The following is a 14324-nucleotide window of genomic DNA, read 5'->3' as shown; positions in this document are numbered from 1 at the left end:
TATATCAGAGGAAGAATTGTGGGGAATGCCATGGTGGCACCCTTGCTAATTACTTTTGTGGGGAGGTGGCGATGGTGTGGGTGGTTTTTGCGATTCTGAGTAGTTGCTGGAGGCAAGGATCCTGTGCCCGTGATGCCAGATGATGTCGTTGAATTGCTGTCGGCTGTGTGTTTGCTAGTGTGTTGTTACCAACACAGTGTTTTTGAGTCTGGAGGCACAGTGAATGTGTCCTCCCCCACATCTAAATATATCCAACTAGTCAATCAGACTTGGCAGCCGTCAGGCCTGTGTCTGTCAGTTTGCATTTGCTTTGGAGTCTCTGAGCTATTGGCTGGTTTTCCCTGTGTATTCAAATAGTAATGTCCAAATCAGACTCGGAAAGGCGCACCCAGGTGTAGGGACCTTGGAGGCCTGGTAGTTTCGTTAGAAAGGACCATTTGTTCTCTAGGCAAAGCCAGGCCAGGAGTAGTGGCTTCATGCCCTGGGTACAAGATGCATTTTCCTGCTCTATGATTTAAAAAAAAAATGTTTTTAATGTATTTAAGTTGTATTAGGAGAAAAGTGAGCCACTGTTGGCTAGTGGAAGTATAGTGGCTAGGCAAGGAAGGCAGAAAGTGCAGACAGACTTGGGGGCTTTTTTTGGGGGCGGGGGAGGTGCGATTTATTTATTATCATTGGAAAGGCAGAGTTACAGAGAGAAGAAGAGACAAAGATCTTCCATCTGCTGATTCACTACTTAAACAGCTGCAGTGGCTGGAACTGAGCTGAACTTAAGCCAGGAGCCAGGAGGTTCTTCTGGGTCTGCCATGTGGGTGCAGGGTCCCAAGGCTTTGGCCCATCCTCTATTGCTTCCCCAGGCCTTAAGCATAAGAATAGGAAGTGGAGCAGCCAGGACAGGAACTGGTGCCCGTATTGGATCCTGGTGCTTACAGGTAGAGGATCAGCTTGCTGGCCCTGGGAGCATTTTTGAGAACTGGGCCATAAGGTAGGCTTGGACAAGGGAGTGGAAGGAGTCTTGAGCCTCACAAGGGCTTTTGCTTCCAAGGCCTGACCTGATCGGCTGGGCCCCCACAGCCCCTTTGCTTAGTGCCACCTCATATTTCTCCTGTCACCTAGGAGCTACACAACTAGTGCTTGCTTTTTTTTTTTTTTTAAAGATTTACTTATTTTGAAAGATGGGGAGAGAGCTCTCCCATTTTCTGATTCACTCCTAAATGCTTGAAGTAGTTAGTGCTAGGCCAGGCCAAAGGCAGGAACCAAAAACTCCATCTGGATCTCCTGTGGGCATAGCAAAAACCCAGGTGCTTGGGCCATCATCTGCTGCCCTCCCAGACACATTAGCAGGAATCTTGATTGAAAGCGAGGCTGGGATTCCAGGCACTCCAATATGGGATGCAGGCATCCCAAGTGGCAGTTTAACCCACTGAAACACAACTTTTGCCCTGGCTCTTGCTTTTTAAGGATATAGTGACGTTGTGATACCAGTAAGTTTGGAATCATAGAATTAGAATATAAGCCAATGAGTGGGAAGCTAGAGTTGTATGCTGGGTGCTGAGGTAACACAGCCCTAGAAGCAGGTAACTGGTGATGGTAGGTGAGTCTGGGTGGATTTCTAAGAGGAGTTGTTTTCTAAGAGTGGGCATTTAGTGCAGTGCTTAAGATGCTGCTTGGAATGTACACCTGCCATGTGGGAGTGCCTGGGTTCCAGTCCCAGTTCTGCTTCTAGTTCAAGCTTTCTGCTAATCTGTATCCTGAAAGATAGCAGGGATGGCTTTCAAATTGTTGGGTACTAGATACCCTAGTGGAAGACCTGAATTTAGTTCCAGGCTTCTGGTTTTAGCCTGGCTTAGTCCTGGCTTTGGTGGCCATTTGAGGAGTGAGTCGGTAAATGGAAAAGCAATCTCTTTCCTTCTCTGTCTCCATCTCCCTCTACCTTTAAATTAGAAAATGAAAACAGGAATTATTTTCTTACCTAGGCTTTGAAGGATGGATCAAAGTTTACCAGAGAGACAAGGAAGGGGAAAGCATTGCAGAAAGCATGCAGGAAGGAGCCGGCATGTGAAACATTTCAGTGTGTCCAGCAGTTTCATACACTTCTCATCCTGGATTTTCCCTTCCAGGGCTTTCCAGGTTCAATCCTTCCCATAGCCGTGGGATGAGACTTCTGAAGACTCTGGCTTTTAGAGGTCTGTTTTTGTTCTGCTGGTAGATTGTGGTAGCAGTCTTTGCTTCTGGTGGTGGGTATGAGTTTCTAGTTCGTTGTTGTGAGAGATATCATAGTTGTCCCTGCAGCAAAGCAAGATCAAAGCACCCCGTTGTCTGGGTCAGTATCATAGCAGGTGTCACTGGACACCTGCCATTTCTTCCTCATTCCAACCACTAACATGCAGCCAGGAAATGGATGAGGATGCAGCATTAACAGGAGGTGCAGTTCAGGGACCCTGGATTATGAGCAGCCTCTTGCCACTGAGCTATGAGGCCCTCAGAAGTCTGTTGGATCCCCCAGGAAGGAGGCTGGTTGGCAAGGCTCTGTTTAGTGGACACAAGCACATCTGTGGGGAAAGGTGTCTCCCTGTGGATGAATAATGCCTTCCCATCTTCTACTTTGAGTTGCCGGGGTTGCCTTCCCAGCTGCTCTTGGCTTTGCAAAGGAAGATAACTTCCTTCTTAAGCAACTAGATGGCTCTGGAACCACCAAAGAAAGGGAAAAAGGAGCGCTGCCCACCTCCATATTGGGTGCAGATCTGAGGGTTTTGCATCCGCCTCTAAGTGTGTGCTCTCATCCTTTTGACTGTTGGAGGAGCAGGTAAAGGGAAGTCATCTTAATTTGCCCCAGGTTATACTGAATCTGGTGTTCAGACTTCTGTTGTTGACACTGTATCCCATGTCTCTGGGGAGGGAGAGGGCCCGGGTCTCAGATGTCTTGAAGAAAGAAAGAGCCTGAGTAACTTAACAAGAATACAAGACAGAATAAAAGGAATAAGAATAGGGTATTGTTAACCAGGCTGGTAAATCAATTGACTAATTAAAATTCAAGCACTTTAAAACACTGTTGGTGAGTTAATTGTAAACCAGCATCGAAATGTTAAAACTTGCCCAGCCCCTGCGTTTGAATTATTAACCGAGTGAGTTAATTTCCAGCCACCGGTCTGGTTAGCTGTGAAAGCTGGCAGTTAGCATGAGGGGAGTTTGTATGCCCTTTCCTGCTCAGGCCTGCCTTGGCGCCAAGGTCTTGCTGTCATTGCTGCTGTTTGCATTTTTAATAATAAAAAAAAATGTCATTTAGTCAGAGCCTCACAAATTTGGAGATTGGAGGAGAGAAGGACAGTTTGAGTCATTCGGGGTTGGATAACATATATCTTTCCAAAGGAAAGAAATGTTGTTCTGTTTTGCAATAGCATGGAATTCGGGTGGGACGGGAAGGATCTTTTTGAGTCCTTTTGGCTTCCAGGGTTTGAATTGAGGCTGCTGTTTCACCCACCTGCTGCCTCAGTGGCTCTTTGATGTTCCTTTGTGCTCCAAGAAACCACCATCTTGGGGTCAGTGTTGTTCCCTGTGACTCCAAGAGACCAAGGTTCTAGGGTAGGTGTCCTCTATCCAGAGAGCAGCAGGTCATTCATTCAGTCACTACCAGTTGGCTCCAGTTGTTTTTGTTAGGTTTAGAGTAGAGATCATGCTAGAGCTGTTTTGGTAGTGAGTTAAGGCCCCTCCAGCACTGGCTGTACCTACTTGCTCTCTGTGAGCTATCTGGGCTCACAGGTCATGCATTATAGACCCTTTGCCCAGAGGGATGTTAAATGCCACAGCCACAGAGAGCTTTGCAAGGTGCCTGAAGGTGAATAACTTCACAGAGAGAAGCTGTATGTTGAAGTTGAAACAGCCAGTCCTTCAATGATAACAGCAGGATTTTGCCGGGCTTTCTATAGCATTTTAGTTATTCTATAGTTCTATACAAGACAATCATATTTGCTTCTCTGGAGAGTCCTATGAAGTCAGACAGGACCATTTTATGTACAACACTTGGGTGGGCCCAGTCACTTCCCTGCCTGTTTCTGTTTTCTTGCTAATTTACTGAATGAGCTTTCAAAGGGGAGATAAATGTACATTTCTATGCCATTAAATAGTCACATTTCAAATACTGTTGTCTCCAATTAATTAATTAAATGACAGAAAATGCTACCCCAGCCATAAACATGAAAATGTTACTGTTTGTTCAGTTGATGGGGTAACATTACGAGATTGGGTCAGTGATAAGATGCTTTTGACTCCAACTTGGACGTGTGCAGAAAGGAGAGATTTGTCCAGCTGTTTATTTAGAGTATTGATTACTGCTTCTGCCCTGCTCCTCCAGTTATAAACTTTTGGGAAATTTTTGGAAAACCACCAGAACTAGGTAAAAGGATTGCCCTGATCTCATTATGTATAATTTAGAGGTAGCCATCATTCACAGTTTGGGTGCATTTTTCCCTCATCGTTTGTTGATGACAAAAAAGGCAAAAAGAAAAAAAAATTGCCCATCTTCACACACACACGCACACACACACACACACACACATTATTTGCTAATATTTTCTTAATGCTATTTATTATTTTTATGGCATAGTTCTTACTGTCTATACGTGTTCTTATTGTCTATGTGGTATTGTGACTTATGACTATGTTTTATTTGACCAAAGCCCATCACTGAATAGTACACTTGCTAAAGATTCATAATTATTATAACACTATAGGATATGCTTGTACCTGATTCCTTAACATATCTGAGTGCCTCCTTACAACATGTACCTAGAAATTGGATTTGGGATTTTAAACTATGGATATTTTAACAGATATATGTGTGTATGTATGTACACCCACACTGCATAAACTTGTAAGGCATATCATCTGGAATTTTATGAGGATTTTAAAAATAGTCTTGTATGTGTATTGACATAAATCTTGGAATATATCCTTGACTTTATTTTTTTCTCCTAGGCATAAGGGTACTACTTTATATACTCATGGAAAGTGGAACATTAATGTGTAGGAACATATACTTCGTGTTTATAAAAAGGGTGTGTGTTTATGGTGAACATTTTTATGTAAAAGAATAAGGCTTAAACTTTCAAAAGCTGATGTTTTTTGGTTCAGTGTGAATGAAAGCTATTATAGGTGGACCCTCCTCACTCTAGTTTTGTAAGCTGTCTCTTTAGGGCTTGCTGTTTGCTTCTCTGCTTATCTTTGACACACTGACCTAAGCACCTGCGTATCTTAGTTGGTTAACATTTACCCACGTTTGGGCATGGAAATAGTTTTCCTCTGAATCAGCAACTCCAGTGTTACCATGCCAAGAAACTACCGCACACGTGGAGAGGGGGAGCGCAGGAAAGAACTCTGCTATGTTCTCACCCATCGGGTGGAAGAATGTGGCAGCCTCGTGCCCTGTCAGGACACAGGCGCATTGAAAGGAGCCCTGAGCATGTGCACATTGTGGCACAGGATGGAACACTGCCACTTTTGGGAAGCCCGCATTCTGTACATGTTCCAGGCCACACACCCCTGCTTTCCATTTGGCCCCCTGCTAATGTGTCCTGGGAGGAACTGGATCATGGCTGTAGTACTTGGACTTCTGCCACCCACATGGGAGACCTGAATGGAGTTCGTGGGTGCTGGTTTCAGCCCAGCCCAACACGAGCTATTATGACTTTGCGGAACTGCGGAACCAGTGGATGGAAGAAAAGTGTGTCTCTCTCTCTGTATGTGTGTGTCTCCCCTTCACTCTGTATTTCAAGAGAAGTAAAGATAAATACACGTATATAGAAACAAAGAAATGATTTTTAGTCTCACAACATGGAGAAGATCATGGTCATTATGTATCAATGTTGACATATTTCCTTTTTGAGCCAAAAAGTATAATATGCAGGCCAACAGAAATTTAAAAAGCAAACTGCATATATTCTACTTATTCTGTGTTACAAAGAATGGTCAGTTCTTTTTTTTTTTTTTTTTTTTTACAAACAGCACAGAAACCAGGTCTGCATGTCCTTTCTAGAAGAAGCTAATGAGGGGGCATTAGTCACCCCAGCCCTCCTACCCTTGCCCCAATGGGTCCCATTTTTCAGAAGAAATGCACAGCCAAAGGAAAGGCTGGAGTTCCTTGGTCTAGAGACCTGCTGCATTGCAGAGCATGATTTGAAAGCCATGACTCAAGTTTGGACCTTAGAGGCATTGATTGTATTGATTAATTAGTTGAAGTAATAAATTCAAAGTTTTATAAAAGCAGAAGGCATCTGGATTTCAAATCACCTGGGAATGGGTGTGTCTGGGCCCTTGGAGAGCTTGTAGCTTAATTTTCTCAGCATCCTAGATGAGATCACTTGGGGCCCAATAAGCATGAGTAGGTGGCTCACCGGGGTCAAACAGCCAGGAAAAACAAGACTGAAATTTCAGGTTCTGGGTTACGTCTGTTTCTTTTTAAATGAAGATAGTGATCTATTTTTAAAAACAAGAACAAAGGCTGTGTTTAGGTCTGGTTTCAGGTGCAGAGAGCGGAACCCGCTCCTGTGTAGTTGAAGCTGAATGGAATTTGTTTGAGGGCTTCCAGTTGCATGCAGAAGCCAGGGGGAGAGCCACAGGGAGCCTTGCAGCAGGTCTGCATCTTCTGAGAGCCTCCTCCACGTTGGGAAGGAGCCACCACAGCTGCCCAATTCAGGACTAGACTGCACATGGCCTTGCCACCATCTCCTCCTGCAAAGCAGCCTCAGTGAGCAGTCAGTGGAACCGGGAGACACTGCTGCAGAGTGACCAGACCCCAGACTTCTGCTCCCAGGGAACAGCAGCACAGACCATACAAGCTGCCTCTTCATTCCTCCTTCATCCTTCCTTTCCCAGATCCAGTGTGACAGGAAATGCCGTGGGGAGGCATGTTGGACTTCAGCAACTTAGTGAACATATCAAAGAATAAGAAATGTGTTTGAGCTTTCGGTTAATAGCTACTTAAGGTAGACTAGTGGGGAAATAATAAAACAAACAAAAACAAAACCAAGAGGTAATACAAAATACAGAAGGCAGACCAAGAGAGAAGCTGTTTGCAGGATCCTGTGATCCTAGGGTAGAAGTACTGTTTTGTACTGTTTTAGGAAGCACCAGTTCAAATTGAGTTTTTGCAACTGGAGGCACGAGTGGTATGTGGTCATTTAGTAATTAACCTGACCCACATTCAGTTAGGGTCCAGATCCAGCCTAGGGGTTTGTTTCCTGTGCAATCAGTTAAAGAACCTGTGTTTTCGTATTTGTCACTAGGCAGTTAGATTCCCTAGTATTTTTTAAAATCCTAGTCTTTACTTGAACTGTTTCCTTCATGTTGAAGAACTCTATGTTCCCTTCTCAAAATTCCAAGATTTGGTGGTGGGCTTAGTGGTTAAGTTGTCAGTTGAGAGTGGCATCCATGTTTCACATCAGTGTGCCTAGATGCGAAATTCAGCTCCATTCCTGCTAAGCAGGCTCTAGGAAACAGTGGTAAAGACTCAAGTAATTGGGTTTCTGCTACCCTTGCTCTATAGAAGACCTGCACTGAGTTCCCAGCTCCTGGCCCCAGGCTGCCCTGCTATGGGTATTTGGTAGCGGGGTACGGTTGGGGATGCTTTGAACCGCTAGATGATGGCCCTCTTTCTTTCTGTCTCTCTGTGTCTCACATTTAAAACAATCTAACATTGAACAAGGTTCTAATCCTCGCCATTTGTGATGTGCATTAGGCAAGAGGGCACACAGGACCCAAGTCATGTGCATGTTGTCTGACGGATAATGCTGCATCTCCAGCATCTTGGGAACAATCTCAAGGCTTTCCTGAAATTACCTGTTCAGATCGAGTATTGTACTTGGCATTCCTAGTCACTACCCGCTTCCTGGTGTGGCAGCTGAGTGCCTAGTATTTACACAGCTCCACTTTTAGATTTGGCTGGTTTAAGGTAGTATCTTTACCGAACTGTGAAACTGATTCAGGAGCATCCAGCATGATTCAGCTGAAGTAAGGCTTTCAGGAGAAGAAGAGTGTGTGTGTGTGTGTGTGTGTGTGTGTGTGTGTGTGTGTGTGTGTGTGTGTGTGTAGGGGAGGTCATAGAGGAATGGCATGAAGTGCAGTGATCAGCAGACTTCCATCTCCAGCAGCAGGTGGTCACCAGCCTGTGCAGCCCTAGACCGGGTGAGTAGGTCAGCTGATCTTTCTGCTGGTGGCCAAGTTGCACCTTTTCTTCAAAGGACAGAACAAAGAGCAGGGTAGCGGGATCATAATAAAATGACTACCAGAGAGTTTGGGTTTCTGTTCCATGCCATGGTGCCCTGCTAGGAAGCAGTTGCTGAAGGTCAGGAAGTGGTGTGAAGATACAGGAGCAGTGCCAGGTGATGGCCAGGGAGGATGGGGTTTTGTGTGATGCGAAGTGGGGCTATTCAGTTAGGCAGGCTTCTTGGAATAGAGGAACAGGAGGATTGGGGGATGGAGGTGAAGGTGTCACACTGTACTATCCTGCTATTTAAGAATTCAGTAATGACTCCAGGTGATCTGTTTAAGGTCTGCCAGAGTAAAGGCACAGAGGCCACACTGGGCGGCCTGAGATGCAGTCTCCTGCTGAAAAAGAGGAGTGCTGTGAGGTACAAATGCGAGGTGCCTAGACACCTGGATGGCTTCCTTCCTCTCATTCCTTTTTTGCCTATGGTCTTATAGCTGGAGGATGCCTGTTTCCCTCCGTCAAGGGCATACCAACCCCTTTCACTGTTTCCGGCTCTGGCTGCCCAGGAGCAGTGGGCTGAGTCAGCCTGTCCTGCCTTTGAACTTGTGCTTGCCTGCTTACTTTAATTAGATGATATGTGAGTTCCCTTATCTTTCTGAGCAATTTCTCTCTCTCCTTAGTGATCAGCTATTGACGCCAATACAGGATTAGAGTCCCTGTTCTCTGGTTTCCCCTGGGGCCCTGTTATAGGATGTCTGAGATAGGAAACCTACATGCTGGAGCAAGTGGATGGGTGAGTCACTTGGCAACTGAGAAGGACTGTCTCTTCAGGTTTGTAAAGCACATTCACATACAGTTGGGTCTGATGCTTGCCAGCGGTATCCCAGTGCTACTGTCCGTTTTCATAGATGAGGAAATTCAGGCTCATGAGAAGTGTCAGCAGGCAGCAGTACTGGGACCTAATCCTGCTCTGGATCCAGTTCCCTGACGAGTACACTTAAACTTGGTTCTCAGTAAGGATTTATTGTTGATCCAATTCCTACGCAGGTCATAGGTTACAATGTGACACATAGCCATTGCCCTGCAAATGCCGCTTTCTCCGCCCATCAGCACTCAGGTCCCCCTGTACCACGGGCAGTCTGATGGGTCAGGAATTGGCATTGACTTCATGACCTCTATTCAGGGTTCTGTGTTGCACTGTTGAAGAAACTTCTGTGGGGTGACTTCACTGATGCTCTGGTTTTAAGGTTGTCATTGTTGTTAAATATTTATGTATTCATTTATTTTAGAATCAGAAACAAAGAAATCTTCCATCTGCTAGTTTGTTTTTCAAATGTCTGCAATAGCCAGGGCTGGTGCAGGCCAAACCCAGGAGCCAGTAACTCAGTCCCTGTCTCTCACATGTTTGGAGGGAATCCAGCTGCTTCCGCATCACCTGCTGTCTCCCAGGGTGTGCCTTGGCAGGTAGCTGGAATTGGAACAGAGCTGGAACCTGAACCCAGGAGTTGTGATGAGGAGTGAGGTTGTTTTAAGCAGCGTTCTAGCTGCTCTGCCAGGTTGTACTTTTAATTCTGGTGTGAGGCAGCAGAAGGAAACATTCTGAGGTCCATTGTTTCTTCCTAACCCTTGGTCAGCTGATGGACTGAACATTAACATTTCCCAATCCTTGTCTTCATCTCTCGGGATGACGTCTCATGAAGTTCTGCCTTCATGCTGCTGAGGCCTGCCCGTGAGTAAGGAACCACACACAGCTTAGGATGGGAGGGAGGTGACTATTCTGGACATCATTTTGCTCCAGAACTGCTTAAAGTTTTTTTTTAAATTCATTTATATAATAGGCAGTCTTTCAGACTTAAAAAGAGGGACAGACAGAAATATCTTTCACCTGTTGATTTACTTTGAAATAGCTACCATGGCTGGGGGAGGACCAAACTGAAGCCAGAACTTCTGGGACTCCCACATGGCACAGGAGTCTGAGCACCTGGGCCGTCTTCTGCTGCTTTCTCAGGCCATTGACAGGGAGATGGATGGGAAGTGGAGTTGTGGCTCCATGCTATGGGCCCTCAAAACTGCTTTTAATTTATTGCGGAGCGAGTAGATCAAGGCTGACCTCAGCTGTCGATCTGCCAATCTTTAACTGGGACTTGAATCATTCTGCAGTTCATTCTTGAGGCATCACTGTGGCTAGCCACTCAGTCAGCATTCCATGTAGGGGAAAGGTTCGGCACTCTGGGGCTGTGGACAGCTGGGCGAGGCTCTTGAATAGGTTGGTGCAACAGTGTCTGTAGAGGGCATGCTGTGTGTAATTCTGTGTGTTGTGCCTGTCCGTCTGGTCAGTGACTTGCCCTGTGAGCGTAGTCACCTTTCCCACAAGTGCTTCATATGCATTTGGCTGTAAATATGCTCCTGACCCATAAATATACAGTTTCCCCTTCATTACTTTACAAAAGGCAGCTGATTTGTTTGAAATCAGTGGGAGTGGGAAGAGAATGGAACTGAAGTCACCCATCCTGTCACTCAGTCCCACCAAGAGATTGAGGCTTTTTGAGACTTTCTTACTGAATCTGTAATTCCACATCCATGAATTCAACCACTGTAGACTGGATTGAATGTGTCATTTGTCCCCAAGCAATTCAGAGTAACAGCGGTGTACAGGAGTATTCATGTTGTTAAGTTTTCTAAGCAATACCTAGATGATGAAATATGTGGGAGGGTGTGCAGATACAATGCTAGTTTCAGGCAGTCGAGTGTCCTTCTACTTTGGAGTCTGAAATGAGTTCCAGAATCAATCCCCTGTAGATGCTGAGGGATGACTGTACCCTTGGTTTCTTATGTGGCTTACAAGGTTTGGGGGGCGTTAGTGTGTCAGGCTCTGAGTGTGGGTCATTTGACGAGAAGGTTCTGTAATGGAGCAACCTCTAGCAAAGAGAGCTGCTTTCTTCTCACACTGTCAAGAGCCCAGAATGTGACCTGTCATAAGTGGCCGGGCATTCCGTGTTTGGTGGTGTTCAGATGGGGTCAACCACGGCTGCCCAGTCTGTATTGCCCTCCCGCCTTGTAGGTGTCCTGCAGACTCCTAGGAAGCAGTGATTTTACTCCTGTTGTACTCATCAAGCATGCCACCCCAGCCTATCTGGACACTGGGCCCAAACCCTCCCCTGGGCTGTTTGTTGTTGTCTTGTGTGGCTCTTCCCTGGAGTGCTGTGTTTTGGAAGCAGTGTAGCAAAACCACCACCAGTCTCTACTGCTCTGGCTTTCCTTAAACGCTTCTGCGGCTCTGAGTGCCACTTGCCCACCCACTGGCCTTGGGCTCTGGGAGAAGTGGACTCTCCTGGGCGCTTTACCGAAGGGCGTCTTTATTCAATTTGACTGTTGCTATTATGTGGCAAGGCAGTCAATAAAAACTGTGATTTATGAGACATGTGTAGCTGTGGTTGTTTTTTCGTTTTCTTTCTTAACTTCTCCTATTTCTCCTCCTCCTTCTTTTTTCTTCTGCTTTGTCATCTATCAGAGAGCGAAAAGCCAGGCCTGATAATTTCTTGGCACATCCTGTGTTCAGTTGAGAATGTCAGCTGTCAGCCTGTCAGGAAGTTCCTTCTTGGATGACTTCTCCCTCCTTTTTACCTTTTGCCACAGCCCAGTCCTGCTGAAGGCCCAGGCCTTGCTGCGTCCTGCAGGTTGCTGATAAGGAGGTACTATACATTGCAGGGAGAAGAGTGTGGCCCCTGGCATGGCCCTGCCGCTCTGTACCCACCCTACCCCACCACATGTCCAGCTCCAGCCAGGCTGTGATTGTCAGCAGCTTCCCAAGTTTTCTTTGTGTTGACTGCAGACCCTGTCCAATCCTCTTCGTCTTCGGGCCTGACTGCTATAGACATCCTTTCTTTTCTTCTCTCCCTTTCTCTTTGCTGCAAAGTATGTGCACCTCAGATAAAAGGCTCTCAAATAGAAGCCCAATGTATTAGGCTGCTGGAATTAGACTAATTAGAGACAAAAGCAAGTTGTCACGAAGATGCCTGTGGCAGGGGTGGGCAGGAGGTGGCTGAGCCCTGGGAAATGCCAGGTTGACTTTGGCTGAGTCCCCCACTTCTCACTCTTATATTATTAGCTGTTTGCTGAGATGCCTCGTTGGCTTGCTGGAGCTGCCCATAGTAGCATGAACCACGTTACAACCTGCATGGTAAGCCTATTTAAAGCCTATTTAAGCTCCCATCCTGTGTATCTGCCATAGCTGCAGGCTGAACACCCAGAGAGTGCATAAAATGCATCTGTAACCACCCATAAATCGCTGGGTGGGACTGTCCAATAGAAGGTCAGGTCATGGCTTCTGAGGTGTAGCCAGCCAGATTTTGGTTTTGGCTATCAGAAGCAGGGTAGGATCTTGGAAGGCCCCCATTTTTCTGGTCTACTAACAGTGTGATTGGGGCAGACTGCAGAGCCCAGAGTTGGAGCCCAGGCTATGGAGCTCTGACTGAATTCTGATCCAATCAGAAGGGTGAGGGGGCTCAGGCTTTTATTGGGTGAAATGTGTTGGCCTTTGAACTCCCCCACTGCCTCAACCCCATGTGAATGTGGATTTTGCTGTCTTGGAAGGCAGGCCTGCATCTTGGTACCTCTTGTGCTCTGAGTTTGTGCACCTGCCCACTCCAAGGGTAGCCAAGTTGCCTGGTCTCTGCCTGCTACCCTTGCTCTCTTTCCTCCGGCAATGTTGCCCAGTGGGACTCTCCCCTAGTTATTATAAGTGCTTTCTGTTGTCTCTGGATCCTCTCCAGTGCGTGTACACCTGACCTACGAGATGCTGGTCTCCTGCAGGTCTTCCAGCTCAGCTCACATGACCTCACAGCCAACCCTGAGCCGCTGGGGAGGAGGGGGTCTCCTGTCTCCCTTGAAGCCACTTCTGCTTGTGTCCTTTCTCCCCCAGGTGGCAGCTCTCTCCTCCGATGACCCGTGACTCTCTGCTGGGTCTATAATGACCAGCTAATAAATGCTTGCTTCTGCTCCCTCTTGTTCCTGTCCCTTGTGCCTCCATAGTGGGCTACACATTGAGCGTGAGGATTATCTGTGTCACTGCTGTCCAACGGGATATTGTGTGATGAAGACAGTGCTTGTTCCAAGACATGTGGCTTGAATTTGGCCTGAGCAGTTGAATTGTGAGTGAGAGAAGTGAGCTATTTTTGGTATACAACTCCCAACTACTGTAAGTCTCTTTGGTAGCCACACAGGCTGGGGCCTGACATCTTGGTCATTGGAAATATGCCTCTTGCTTATCTTCCAATCTTTGCATGGTGCTCTGCCTGTAAGCCCAGCATGATAGGTGCTGTGGAGTGAAGCAGGAATCAGTTAGGTATAGAGTTAATAATGTCAGCTTGTGTGTTCTGTGCCTATTTTCTGTGCAGTTTGAATTTGAAATGTAAAGGTTATATACTTGAGCACTGTCAATGCTTTGGGGGAAAACAGAGAGGAATAAGACATGCCCTTACTCCTTCCTTATTCCTTCAAGGACCTTAAACCTAATGAGCAAATAAGAAGCTGGACAAATCACTATTCAGAAATGGTTTATGTCCTCTGAGGCTGTAGAGAAAGGAGTCATTGATGTTGACCGAAGCGGGCTAGGGGATGCTCTAGAATGTTCATGCATTCAGCAAATATTTATTGTGTGTCATCTATGGCCCAGGGAGTGGGTGTATGCCTGTGAGCCAGACAGCATTCCTGGTCTCGCTAAGCTTGTGGGGGGAGGTGAAAGGTGGTGAATTCACTGAGTAAGCTAAAGAGTGTGTTGGAAGGTGACAAGCCAGTAGAAGGTTAAAGGGAGGGGGAGTGTGAGCAAAGACTTCTGACTGAGTTTGAAGCTTTGGAGAACTGTGATACGAGAAGACGGAGCAGTGTGTTCCTGGGAGAGAGGCAGTTTGAATGCAGGCCTGGAGCTGCCATGTGTGTGGTGATCAGAGCTGCGTGACTGGGCACGGGGGGCAAGAAGAAGAGCAGGGAGATGAAGCTCGTAATGCGAGCCTGGAAGATGCCACTGATGGTTTTCTGTGTCTCTGCGGATATCCTTTCTCCCTGGTCAGAATATTTCCCCTCTCTCTCTCCCATACAGTGGACCTAGTTTATTGCTTCTTCT

The 14324-nt window shown here is 46.4% G+C and overlaps 1 protein-coding gene across 7 annotated transcripts in view; it reads left to right on the top strand.

The window, feature by feature from the left end:
- Positions 1-14324, top strand: part of MSI2 (musashi RNA binding protein 2) — a 359269-nt gene that overhangs the window by 101904 nt on the left and 243041 nt on the right. For 4 of the 7 annotated variants that reach the window (XM_041001044.1, XM_041001043.1, XM_041001042.1 and 1 more), the window contains exon 6: positions 12312-12383. The exons of the other annotated variants lie outside the window; for them this stretch is intronic. In XM_041001044.1, the coding sequence (XP_040856978.1) occupies positions 12312-12383 (72 nt within the window). The remainder of the gene's footprint in view (positions 1-12311; positions 12384-14324) is intronic. 7 annotated transcript variants of the gene reach the window in all.

Source organism: Ochotona curzoniae, unplaced genomic scaffold (assembly GCF_017591425.1).
Source record: "Ochotona curzoniae isolate NIBS_2020 unplaced genomic scaffold, NIBS_Ocur_1.0 scaffold_2453, whole genome shotgun sequence".
Classification (NCBI taxonomy): domain Eukaryota; kingdom Metazoa; phylum Chordata; class Mammalia; order Lagomorpha; family Ochotonidae; genus Ochotona; species Ochotona curzoniae.
The sequence above is the reverse complement of the archived record's forward strand: the minus strand, read 5'-3'. Positions and strand labels throughout refer to the sequence as shown.